At 44.2% G+C, this 12,805-nt stretch overlaps 1 protein-coding gene across 6 annotated transcripts; it reads left to right on the forward strand.

The window, feature by feature from the left end:
- Window positions 1–489: 489 nt before the first annotated feature.
- Window positions 490–11,487, forward strand: LOC309880890 (E-selectin-like). Of its 6 annotated transcripts, none has more exons than XM_082766289.1 (16): window positions 490–623; window positions 894–960; window positions 1,392–1,775; window positions 2,532–2,639; window positions 3,576–3,761; window positions 4,201–4,383; window positions 4,840–5,022; window positions 5,484–5,666; window positions 6,106–6,291; window positions 6,737–6,919; window positions 7,381–7,563; window positions 8,197–8,382; window positions 9,336–9,452; window positions 9,900–9,921; window positions 10,030–10,102; window positions 10,454–11,487. In XM_082766289.1, exons 2-15 carry the CDS (start codon window positions 924–926, stop codon window positions 10,085–10,087), a joined length of 2,199 nt encoding a protein of 732 aa, XP_082622415.1. In that variant the 5' UTR covers window positions 490–623; window positions 894–923; the 3' UTR covers window positions 10,088–10,102; window positions 10,454–11,487. The 6 variants fall into 6 exon arrangements, with proteins under 6 accessions (XP_082622415.1, XP_082622416.1, XP_082622417.1 ...); XM_082766290.1 differs by having other exon boundaries at window positions 10,484–11,487; XM_082766291.1 differs by having other exon boundaries at window positions 10,033–10,102.
- Window positions 11,488–12,805: the final 1,318 nt, after the last annotated feature.

Below are 12,805 nucleotides of genomic sequence, written 5' to 3' on the forward strand. Positions count from 1 at the left end.
AGACCCTGTATGGCCACTAATAAATCTGGAGCTGGTGAACTCCACCATAGATGGGAACTTTGCACAGCATGCTGTGATCCAGAAGGAAGGGCTCACCCAGTGCTGCAATTTTCATCTTTTACTCAAACTAGTTAACCAGCTTTTGATTTCAGTGCCTTTCTTACTGAGATGCCCAAAGAGCTGGTGCCTCTTGGGTGTAAAACTTTCTAGGAGAAAAGCTGGAATCTGCTTACTCATGCAGCAAACTCTTCTTGCTCTTTCCTGATATCCCGGAATTGTGTGTTTCTGTCAGTAAAACTGTAATCCAGCACTTGGCAGCTTGTCAGCACAGCAAGTCTTTGTGGGAGGGTTGATTGGCAAGGGGAAACATCAAGCTTAGTTTGTAAGGGTGTGATCCTGGGGTTTTCCAAGAATTTTTTTTCCATGCGGGATTTCCCGTACTATGAAGGACAGGCTGGCTGAGAGAATAAAAGGCAGTAGTAAAGGCAAGGGGCACAGAGTCTGGATGTCTGGATGCTTTGAGTTGAATCTTCAAGTCCATATTCAGCAGTTTAACTAATATCCAGCAGTCCCTGCTAAATAATAGAGGATTTCTATAGCACCTGACCAATACAGCTACACCTGTGAGTATAAATGGACTTTTATTATATTTCATTGCTCAGCTAGAGGAAGACTGGATAGGTAAAATTCTGTTAGTTTTTAAAAAACTATTTTAAAACTATCTTGACGTTTAGAACTGTTTTAGGTGATTAATCTCCCAAGAACTGCAGTCTTATTTAATTCTTTAGAAAGATCGTTTAGATATAGAAGAGATTAAGTGAATGATATTTTATACTGTATTGTAAAAAAGCAGCGTATGTTCCATACAAATGTGTTCCTTTGATCTTTCCCAGCCATCTGCATAAAAGACAAAACTCAGAAACATGACTTGCTTGTGGTTCCTATCTCTTCTTGCTTATGGTAAGTGTGTATGTCTGCAGAAAACTAGATGGATGGTAATGTCAGTGCTTGGGTTTAAGCTCAGAATTAAGCAGATTTTTTTTGAATGTGACCTAATTAGCTTGAGACTGGATTCCCATAGAAAGCGGTAGCTGCAATGGGACGTTGCCCTGCTTACCTGTCAAAGATGTAATTGGCTACTATGATTTACTGTGAAGTCTGCAGAGCTTTGTGTGATCAGACATAGTTTCACAGGCTGAAGTTGCTGTGCTTGATGGTGACATAACCTGTTTTGAAGCTTGCTGATTAATTATTTATAAAATAATTGCTGCTAACTTTATGCTGTTTCAGATATTGACAAACGTGCAGTACTTGTAGAGTTTTATGGATCCTATTCTAGAGAAGGAGGGGAAAAAGTCTGATAGCAACTTTTTGCCATCTTTTTGTTCCAGGGCTTACAATACTGGAGGGGGTGAATTGTTGGATATACATTTATTCAAATACAAACGAGACATTTGATGGTGCAGAGGAGTGGTGCCACAACCATCACGCTAAGTTGGTTGCCATTCAAAATAAGAGCATAAATGGCTACCTCAATGAAGCCTTACCCTTCAATCCGGGTTACTACTGGATTGGAATCAGAAAAATTAATAATAACTGGACCTGGGTAGCAACAAACGAACCACTGAACAACGAAGATAAAAACTGGGCTACAGATGAGCCAAATGGCAATGGAAACGAGGACTGTGTTGAAATCTACATCAAAAGAGGGAAGGATGATGGCAAATGGAATGATGAGAGGTGTACGAAAGAAAAGGTCGCCTTGTGCTATAGAGGTATGATATCAGAAAGTCCTTTTCAGTGAGCCCTTGTGGAGATGAGATAGTGTTGTTTAACCTGGCCTTACATACTAACTACCTAACCCTGTAAACACCAGTACATTTATCCTTACAGAGCTGAGGTTGACCTTATTCCAAGAGCTGGATTGATCTCACCTACCTTCTAGCTCCCAGAATATCATCCATCTTTTCTAAGGGAGTTATTAGACCCTCTCCATAATCAGTGGAGAGAAACAGTCTCTTCCAGAAGATGGGTGATCCTACTCTGAAGTAGGTGACTGAGCTAGATGAGAATTGTCCTTTTGGAGGCATCTGTCTCTGCTAACTACAGAACACTGGTTTAGATTTGTGTAGAGAGAGGTCAAAAAAATAAATCTATCACAAAAATAGCCAAGTGAAATCTGCCAAATCAGAGCTGTGGTGAGTTAATGAAGAATGTCTCTGAGGATTTCTGCCAACCCCATAGTATATTGTTCCTTTTACATTTTAATTATTGCTAATAACTGAGAACAAGTGGTCATGGAGTTTCCAGCTGGTGGAATTCTTTCCCTGTGAGCTAGTTTGTCAAAGCTATTGATTTCTGAAATGATTCTGTGAAATGATGGGATAGCCTTATATAGCAAAATTTCCTGATTTTCTTTTGCTGTACAAAGTGCTTGTTTAGTGCCAGAAAGATAAATGAAGCACCAGCCAAGTTTCAGTAGTGGCCATTGCTGACTCTATTTGATTGACTCTTTTTTTTTTTTTTTGCAGCTTCTTGCAATGAGTTTACCTGCAGTGGCAATGGGCAATGCAACGAGGGTTTTAACAATTACACCTGCGAATGTAACCCTGGATTCTATGGGAGGAATTGCGAACTTGGTAAGGTTGTTTCATCCTTCTTTCCAGTTGGGGAGATGGTCATGCTAACTAGTGCTCAGTTTGTCTGGCTTTATTTGCCTTGTTAGCCAAAGAGAGTGACTGTACCTTGTGCTTCTTTGAAGTTAAGACTTGTGATGAGGTACCGAAATTTGATCATGGGAATCTTGAGTGCAACCATTCATTGGAGAGCTCTGCCTATAACTTGCCGTGCACAGTTTGGTGTGAAAAAGGCTATGAGCTGACTAAATTGGAACCAGTATACTGTAATTTTTATGGGGAGTGGTCTGCCCCTCTTCCATCATGAAAAAGTGACATTATAACACTATGATAGATGGGATTTCCACGTTATACATAGCTCTGTGGATACATATACATAGCTCATAGTGGATACAAACTGAGATTCTGGCCCATTACTTTAATTCTCTGGTGAAGATGCTATTGTATTGCAGCACACAGGTCTCCCTCATCCTAAAGAGATAAAGCGGCCAATGTCCCAATCTTGGTTTAGACTACAAAGTAAGGAAAACCTTTTCTGTCTTTAAGTGGAGAACAGGGAATGGAGAAGATCTTGTCTGACTGTTCACATCAGGCCAAGTACGCCTGACTAGCTATTTTTTGAGGTGTTTGGCATACAATAAGCTATTGTTAGAAGCAAGTAAAAGCATCATACATCACCAAGCAGCAGTCAAACTGGGAAAACTTTTGATATTAACTAGCTGGTGTCATGAGCTGCAGATGAATTTACAACCTTGTCTTAAAACAGTCAGTCTTCCATTTTGAGATCTTTCAACTCCTATCTGCTTGCTGAAATGGTAGGATAATAAGTCTCCTTTCTAAAGCTGCTTCTCTGGAATGGATATGTTGCTAAGCTTCAGGAAAGTAAAAACACTTCAGTATGTCCCAGACTAATGTCTGTGCTGTCTTTTATGCTTTCAGCTGTGACCTGCCCTGCCTTAACACCCATTTCTAATGGCTCTGTGACCTGCTCCGATCCCTCTGCAAATGTCAGCTGGGGTACCAACTGCACGTTCACTTGTGAGGAAGGATTTGTCCTGAAAGGACCAGACACACTGCATTGTGGATCTTCTGGGAATTGGACAGAGGAGCAGCCATCCTGTGAAGGTACCTTTCCTTATCCCTACGCACCCGAGCACTTGGGGCATGCTGAATTCCTTAGATATCTGTGCTGACTGCTCTTGGGATCCTTATGTTACAGCTGTGAAATGTGAGGCTGTAACCTGGCCAGAAAGTTTTGTGACCTGTGACCATGTCCCTTGAGATCTTGTCTATCGCTCCTGTTGTGATTTCGACTGCCAGGAGGGCTGTGTTCTGGAGGGCCCCTCCAGTGCATGGCAGAAGGACAGTGGTCAGAGCCATTCCCAAAATGCAAAGTTAAGAATCCCTGGGTTGGGAAATATTTCTTTGTCAATGTGCAACACACTGAAATGCTATTCCCTGAGGGTCCAGGTTAAATTCAGTCAGTCTTCAGCCTGGTTGGGTGTGCAAGGTAGTGTCATGGCCTCATTAGAGGTTAGAGGTAATGGAGTTCTTATGCTTTCAGCTGTGACCTGCCCTGCTCCATCCATTGCTCATGGCTCTGTGACCTGCTCCGATCCCTCTGTGAATGTCGCCTGGGGTACCAACTGCACGTTCACTTGTGAGGAAGGATTTGTCCTGAAAGGACCAGACACACTGCATTGTGAATCTTCTGGGAATTGGACAGAGGAGCAGCCATCCTGTGAAGGTACCTTTTGTTATTCCTGCGTACCCGAGCTCTTGAGGCTTTCAGCATTAGCCTGTTGAGTTCCTTAAATATCTGTGCCGACTGCTCTTGGGATCCTGATGTTACAGCTGTGAGGTGTGAGGCTGTAACCTGTCCAGGTTTTATGACCTGTGACCATGTCCCTTGAGATCTTGTCTATCGCTCCTGTTGTGATTTCGACTGCCAGGAGGGCTGTGTTCTGGAGGGCCCCTCCAGCACTGTGTGCATGGCAGAAGGACAATGGTCAGAGCCATTCCCAAAATGCAAAGTTAAGAATTCCTGGGTTGGGAAATATTTTCTTGTCAGCGTGCATCATGCTGAAACCCTATTCCCTGAGGGTCCACGTTAAATTCAGTCAGTCTTCAGCCTGGTTGGGTGTGCAAGGTAGTGTCATGGCCTCATTAGAGGTTAGAGGTAATGGAGTTCTTATGCTTTCAGCTGTGACCTGCCCTGCTCCATCCATTGCTCATGGCTCTGTGACCTGCTCCGATCCCTCTGCGAATGTCGCCTGGGGTACCAACTGCACGTTCACTTGTGAGGAAGGATTTGTCCTGAAAGGACCAGACACACTGCATTGTGAATCTTCTGGGAACTGGACAGAGGAGCAGCCATCCTGTGAAGGTACCTTTTGTTATTCCTGCGTACCCGAGCTCTTGAGGCTTTCAGCATTAGCCTGTTGAGTTCCTTAAATATCTGTGCCGACTGCTCTTGGGATCCTGATGTTACAGCTGTGAGGTGTGAGGCTGTAACCTGTCCAGGTTTTATGACCTGTGACCATGTCCCTTGAGATCTTGTCTATCGCTCCTGTTGTGATTTCGACTGCCAGGAGGGCTGTGTTCTGGAGGGCCCCTCCAGCACTGTGTGCATAGCAGAAGGAAAGTGGTCGGAGCCATTCCCAAAATGAAAAGTCAAGAATTCCTGGGTTGGGAAATATTTTCTTGTCAACATGCATCATGCTGAAATCCTATTCCCTGAGGGTCCAGGTTAAATTCAGTCAGTCTCCAGCCTGGGTAGGGTGTGTAAGGTTGGGTGTATCATGGCCTCATTAGAGGTTAGAGGTAATGGAGTTCTTATGCTTTCAGCTGTGACCTGCCCTGCTCCATCCATTGCTCATGGCTCTGTGACCTGCTCCGATCCCTCTACGAATGTCAGCTGGGGTACCAACTGCACGTTCACTTGTGAGGAAGGATTTGTCCTGAAAGGACCAGACTCACTGTATTGTGAATCTTCTGGGAATTGGACAGAGGAGCAGCCATCCTGTGAAGGTACCTTTCCTTATCCCTACGCACCCGAGCACTTGGGGCATGCTGAATTCCTTAGACATCTGTGCTGACTGCTCTTGGGATCTGTATGTTACAGCTGTGAAATGTGAGGCTGTAACCTGGCCAGAAGGTTTTGTGACCTGTGACCATGTCCCTTGAGATCTTGTCTGTTGCTCCTGTTGTGATTTCGACTGCCAGGAGGGCTGTGTTCTGGAGGGCCCTTCCAGTGCATGGCAGAAGGACAGTAGTCAAAGGCATTCCCAAAATGCAAAGTTAAGAATTCCTGGGTTAGGAAATATTTCTTTGTAAATGTGCAACACACTGAAATCCTATTCCCTGAGGGTCCAAGTTAAATTCAGTCAGTCTTCAGAAGGGTTGGGTGTGCAAGGTAGAGTCATGGCCTCATTAGAGGTTAGAGGTAATGGAGTTCTTATGCTTTCAGCTGTGACCTGCCCTGCCTTAACACCCATTGCTAATGGCTCTGTGACCTGCTCCGATCCCTCTGCGAATGTCGCCTGGGGTACCAACTGCACGTTCACTTGTGAGGAAGGATTTGTCCTGAAAGGACCAGACACACTGCAGTGTGGATCTTCTGGGAATTGGACAGAGGAGCAGCCATCCTGTGAAGGTACCTTTCCTTATCCCTGCGCACCCGAGCACTTGAGGCTATCAGCATTAGCATGCTGACTTCCTTAGATATCTGTGCTCTTGGGATCCTGATGTTACAGCTGTGAGGTGTGAGGCTGTAACCTGGCCAGAAGATTTTATGACCTGTGACCATGTCCCTTGAGATCTTGTCTATTGCTCCTGTTGTGATTTCGACTGCCAGGAGGGCTGTGTTCTGGAGGGCCCCTCCAGTGCATGGCAGAAGGACAGTGGTCAGAGCCATTCCCAAAATGCAAAGTTAAGAATTCCTGGGTTGGAAAATATTTCTTTGTCAATGTGCAACACACTGAAATCCTATTCCCTGAGGGTCCAGGTTAAATTCAGTCAGTCTTCAGCCTGGTTGGGTGTGCAAGGTAGTGTCATGGCCTCATTAGAGGTTAGAGGTAATGGAGTTCTTATGCTTTCAGCTGTGACCTGCCCTGCTCCATCCATTGCTCATGGCTCTGTGACCTGCTCCGATCCCTCTGCGAATGTCGCCTGGGGTACCAACTGCACGTTCACTTGTGAGGAAGGATTTGTCCTGAAAGGACCAGACACACTGCATTGTGAATCTTCTGGGAACTGGACAGAGGAGCAGCCATCCTGTGAAGGTACCTTTTGTTATTCCTGCGTACCCGAGCTCTTGAGGCTTTCAGCATTAGCCTGTTGAGTTCCTTAAATATCTGTGCCGACTGCTCTTGGGATCCTGATGTTACAGCTGTGAGGTGTGAGGCTGTAACCTGTCCAGGTTTTATGACCTGTGACCATGTCCCTTGAGATCTTGTCTATCGCTCCTGTTGTGATTTCGACTGCCAGGAGGGCTGTGTTCTGGAGGGCCCCTCCAGCACTGTGTGCATAGCAGAAGGAAAGTGGTCGGAGCCATTCCCAAAATGAAAAGTCAAGAATTCCTGGGTTGGGAAATATTTTCTTGTCAACGTGCATCATGCTGAAATCCTATTCCCTGAGGGTCCAAGTTAAATTCAGTCAGTCTCCAGCCTGGGTAGGGTGTGTAAGGTTGGGTGTATCATGGCCTCATTAGAGGTTAGAGGTAATGGAGTTCTTATGCTTTCAGCTGTGACCTGCCCTGCTCCATCCATTGCTCATGGCTCTGTGACCTGCTCCGATCCCTCTGCGAATGTCGCCTGGGGTACCAACTGCACGTTCACTTGTGAGGAAGGATTTGTCCTGAAGGGACTAGCCACACTGCATTGTGGATCTTCTGGGAATTGGACAGAGGAGCAGCCATCCTGTGAAGGTACCTTTCCTTATCCCTGCGCACCCGAGCACTTGAGGCTATCAGCATTAGCATGCTGACTTCCTTAAATATCTGTGCTGACTGCTCTTGGGATCTGTATGTTACAGCTGTGAAGTGTGAGGCTGTAACCTGGCCAGGTTTTGTGACCTGTGACCATGTCCCTTGAGATCTTGTCTATTGCTCCTGTTGTGATTTCGACTGCCAGGAGGGCTGTGTTCTGGAGGGCCCCTCCAGTGCATGGCAGAAGGACAGTGGTCAGAGCCATTCCCAAAATGCAAAGTTAAGAATTCCTGGGTTGGGAAATATTTTCTTGTCAATGTGAAGTCCTGTTCCCTGAGGGTCCAGGTTAAATTCAGTCACTCTCCAGCCTTGGTTGGGTGTACTAGGTTGGGTGTATCATGGCCTCAGTAGAGGTTAGAGGTAATGGAGTTCTTATGCTTTCAGCTGTGACCTGCCTTGCCTTAAAAATGTGTGATCTTGGCTCTGTGAATTGTTTCCACCATAAATTCAAATTACTTTGAAAGTAGTGTACGTTTACTAGTGCAAAGAGTAGGGTGAAAGACAAGAAAGGCACTTTCTTAAGATGACTTTCAACATTTTTTTCCTGTATTTCCATTTCTTCCTGCATTTCAGCTGTGCAATGTGAAGCACTGACGCATCCTGAGAAAGGCTCTATGGTTTGCTCACCTGATACTAGGAACTTCACTTACAACACATCCTGCCACTTCACTTGTTCAGAAGGATGGAAGCTCAGTGGTTCTCATGTTCTGAAATGCAATAGCTCAGGAAACTGGACTGCCAGTCTGCCCACATGTGAAGGTACTTTATCTATGAATAGACACACAAAAGTGTCACTGGGTTTCTAGTCAAGTAAAGGAGATATGTAAGGGTAGAGAACATAACAGCAACCAGTGAGTTAGAACTTCTAGTGCACAAAGAAAAAAGTTTAATGAAATCTCTGAATATGTTCCTTGAAAATAAAGGAGAAAATTCCTTAAAGGTCTAGGTGGGGAATCTTGGTTTCTTAAAAACAACAAAAGCCTTAACCTGACTTTGGATGTTTTTGTTTGTTCTATAATAAAGTATTTATAATCTTGAGCTATTTGCATATAAATAAGGAGCTTTTCTAGAAAAGTATAACTTTGTAGGGATTTTGCATTCTTCAGTCTGCTTCTCAGTGGAAAAAGTATAGATTTGTAAAGTTGGTGTGATCAGTCTTCAGCTGAGCAGTTCACCCAAGAAACCCACAGAGCTTTTCTGTGAAAGGCTGTAATTTTACAGGGCAAAAGTCTCAGCCTTAGCCTTCCCATCCAAGGCAGTAAGAGCTGTCCCTGTTCTCAGTAGGAACATGCTTGGTCTGCATGAAAAGTCTTTGCTTAACATGCTAAGAGTTCAACTCCACTTTATTTGGGCATAGTTTGGAGTCTTGAATAATTTCATTGGTTTCAGTGGAACTCTTCAAAGAGGACAAAACCACAGCAGGAACCAGAATGTGAGAGCATAAATTTTAGCTTGTGGCTGGAGGTTAGACAGGCCCTGGGATAGTTAGCCTATTGCCTTGCCATTGCTTTGGCAACAGGTGGGATAATTATAATTTTTGGCATGTAGCATTTCATCTTGTGCACAGGATGTCCCCTATCTCAGCAAGAGGTAGAACAAGCAAGTGACAAGCAGCAATACTGGTTTCTTCCGAAGAGCACAAGGAAAAGGAAGAAACAGGGTTTCAAAGACCTCACGTGTGTCCTGGTCTCACTGAAACTTTTTTCTTTCAGCTTCTGAACATGCCAAACAAGTCAATTATGTCTATGTGGGTATAGCAGCCACAAGTGCCTCTGTGTTGACCACAGCATCATTATTCCTTTGGCTAGCAAGACACTTAAGAAAAAAAGGTAAGAGATTGGACTGTTTTATTTACCTTCCTGATTTGTGTGTGTGCGTGGTACCTCCAGATTCAAAAGGCTTTTTGAAAAAGTGAAAGCTCATTTAAACAAATTACCAAATTATTTTCAGAAAGCCTACATATGTGCTACACTTGGCTTTACAATGAGCATTTAAACATCCAAAAGTTTGTTGTTTGTTTGTTTTTTTAAAGTAATAATTTAAGAAAATAATTAGAGGGGAGGGAAAAGAAACAGCTATTCATCAGTAATTACTGCCAGGAAAAGTGAGCGGGAGTTTGAGATTGGGCTAATAACAACACAGTAATAACTGCCTATGAGATTTCTGTTGCTAGATCAATGTTTCTTTATCAAATATACAGTAAAGTTTTTAATTAAAAAAGTTTTCATGAGAGGGCTTTCATCTTGAAATGATAATGTTTTTCTTTCTTCTTGCAGCAAAGAAATTCACTCCTTCCAGGTAAGTTGTATCTCAAAAATCAGCATGAAAAGCATTGGAATCACTTTTCTAAAATCCATTTGATACGTAACAGCTATCGCTAAAGTACTTTTCATTTCTGTTTTATAGCAGCTGTCAGAGCCTTACTATTGAAGGCAGTTTCCAGCATGTTGGCAAGATGGCTTAACTTCAGGTGTTTCAGGTAAGCATGCAAGAGCGCTACACTTCCCAGTTGTCTTCCTTTTAATTGCAGGAGTAATCAGAACTGTTAATTGCTGTACAATTGCAGAAATAACAATATGCACTTTGGGGTACCTAATATGCATCTTGGTATTGCATAAAAGTTCCTAAAGAAGCTGATCAATTTATTTGGAAATGGTTATTCAGCTCCTAAAGGATGATTGTGCTGAGTTGCCTGTCTAGCTGTATATAACATTAGGAACACTTTTGTGCATTTTTGCTGCCTGCTGCATACAAAATTCCTCTGACATGAGAGCGAATACAAATCTATGCCAATTTTCTAATTTATAGTGGAATCTTGTTCTCTCTGCAGGAATTGAAGCCATCTTTACTTATGTCTCAGGTTTTCAGGAAATGAAACTGCATGCAGATCAGCAGCTGTCCAGATGTTTTTACCTCTTGCTGACAAGATGATTCACCTTGTGTATTGCTCAAATTTTGAACTCAAGCTGTCTGGTATTTTCATTGAAGACAAACAAGCAGAGGGCAAAATTCTGGCCTTCTGGCAAAATACTGTCTGCATTCAGTCATGTAGTTATCATAACTGGGAGCTTGCCATCTCTTGTCCAGATGGTGAGCAAATAGTAAGCTGCTGCCTAAAGAGGAGGCTGGTTTCTCCTCTGTTCTGCTCAAAGGTACCTAGGTGAGGTGAAGACATGCATTATTTCACATCACTTACTACACTGCTGGAGATGTCTTCTCTGGAGACATATGGGATATACTTGCAGAAACAAAATAATTGGGATTAAGAAACATTTGTTGAATTGCTTTGAAGTCATTGATCTGGTTTATTGTTGAAATCAGTTTAAGGTGATGTCCCTGACATAAATGGACGGTTACTTGTGTTTCTGCTGCATGTCCCAGAAAGCTTGTGGACTTTTTTGCTAATAGCACTAGGAATGTTGGTGCTTGTAATAGGTACTTCAGTTTCTGAATGCAGCAAGTAGATCTGAAATGATCTCATCCCCATGGGATTACTGTAATACAGGTGTATATTTAAATATTTAATTTGAGTGAATTTTACTGTGGGTATTTCTGTGCTGTTAACAGTAAATGTTTAAAGCACCTGTTCCTGAGTAGGTCTCTGATCACTGATCTGGGCACAGGCCATTTTAAAATGTCAGATATGTTTGTAAGATTACATGCCTGCATATAACTTGCAAATAAAATGGAAGTCTCAGATTTGTATGTGTATATATATATATATATATATATTGCAAGTATGATTTATAGAGCTCTTAAAGGACTTTAAATGAGTCGTAAGTTATGTTTAAGTTATAACCATAAATTAAACATCTGCATGACTTGGAATTTGATATGTATTGTTCTATTTGTAACATTATTTAATAAAACATTTTAAATGTAATGCTCCTTTTCTGAAAGCGTTCATCTTTTAAATGTGCACTGTGGATATGTGGTTTCAGGAGCCGAATATGAGGGTGTGGGGGAAGGACTGGTTAAACAGTAAGTCTGCGGAGCTTGCTCTCTTATTCAGCTTTCCATGTTTTCATAGCAGTCAAGGAAAGAGTAGCCGGCAGATGGCACTGACTACCTGGGAGCCAGCACAGTCATAGCTAGACCCGAAACCAGCATTCCTGGTCCTGAAAGGAAGGAGGAGGGCTCAGTGATGCATCCCATAAAGCAGGTGGTTGGACCAGCAGTGAGCTTGGAGATGGAGATGCTCAGAAGGGAGAGGAGAGCAGAAAGAAAAACAAGTAGTGACCTTGATGCACAGTTAACAGCACAAACCCATGCAGGACTTTGCCATGCCTTTCTGCTGGGACGTTAGTGGGGGGCTGGCAGAGCATGGGCTAGCTGGTAAACACAGCTCTGGGGAGTTGGGGTGACTATCCAGGGGCCTCCACCCCCACTGTGGCTTGGGCTGTAACCAGACTGCCCTGGGCTACTGATGGCTGGGCACTGCTGTAGCTGCCCTTCCCTGGCCCTTGGCACAGCCGAGGGAGCTGCGCTGTAGCTCTCTGTAGCAGCTCCTGAGGAACCATGAGGTGCATTCCTGCCCCAGGCAAGGCTCAAGAGAAGCCATCAGGCCAGGGAGCAAGGGAGATGCTCAGGAGTTGCTGCACCACGAGGGATAGTGCCCGTTCCTGTTTATCCCAAACCGATTAGCAAACGGAGTGGCTGCCAGTGCTTCCCCCCCCGCCTTGGCGGCAAGGTGGGGCCCAACCGTGTGAGCAGATGTAGAGCAGTAATCCTTCAGGTTCCCTGAGGGGACGCAGAGATTAGCCCGAAACGCCCTGCTCTGAATCCCTGCAGGAGCTGTTTTGAGAGTTAAACCACCACATGGGTCCCCCAGCCTGTCCTTGGTGTTGTCCTCTACAGGCACAGTCCTGTAGCATCCTCTGGAGACGGCTCCTCCCCTGCTGCAGTCAGGGCAGCCCTGCTTCTCTCCCAGGAGGTGACCAGAGCTGGTGCTTCTAGCAGCTTTTCTTTACCTCTCCTGGGATCTTATAGGGCCGTTCCTACCAGAAAAGAGACTAGACAATTATCCCATTCCAAATGTTCATCCTGTGTGACTTCGGGAGGCAGCAAGAGTGAGACCCCATTTGGACAGGGTCCTGCATTTCTCCCCTTCTCGCAGCAGGTATTACCCAGGACAGATCCCCTCCACCCCACTCAAGGTCCCGTTCCCTCCAGTGACATGCAG

This window comes from Aythya marila (assembly GCF_965140915.1).
Source record: "Aythya marila genome assembly, chromosome: 8".
NCBI classification, from domain to species: Eukaryota; Metazoa; Chordata; class Aves; order Anseriformes; family Anatidae; genus Aythya; species Aythya marila.

Bases quoted from the DNA above. Each gene is read 5' to 3' on its own strand.
- LOC309880890 (XM_082766288.1), top strand. From the start codon at position 924: ATGACTTGCTTGTGGTTCCTATCTCTTCTTGCTTATG. The intron at 5,023-5,483 runs GTACCTTTTGTT...TTATGCTTTCAG, and splicing joins GGAGCAGCCATCCTGTGAAG to CTGTGACCTGCCCTGCTCCA. The intron at 5,667-6,105 runs GTACCTTTCCTT...TTATGCTTTCAG, and splicing joins GGAGCAGCCATCCTGTGAAG to CTGTGACCTGCCCTGCCTTA.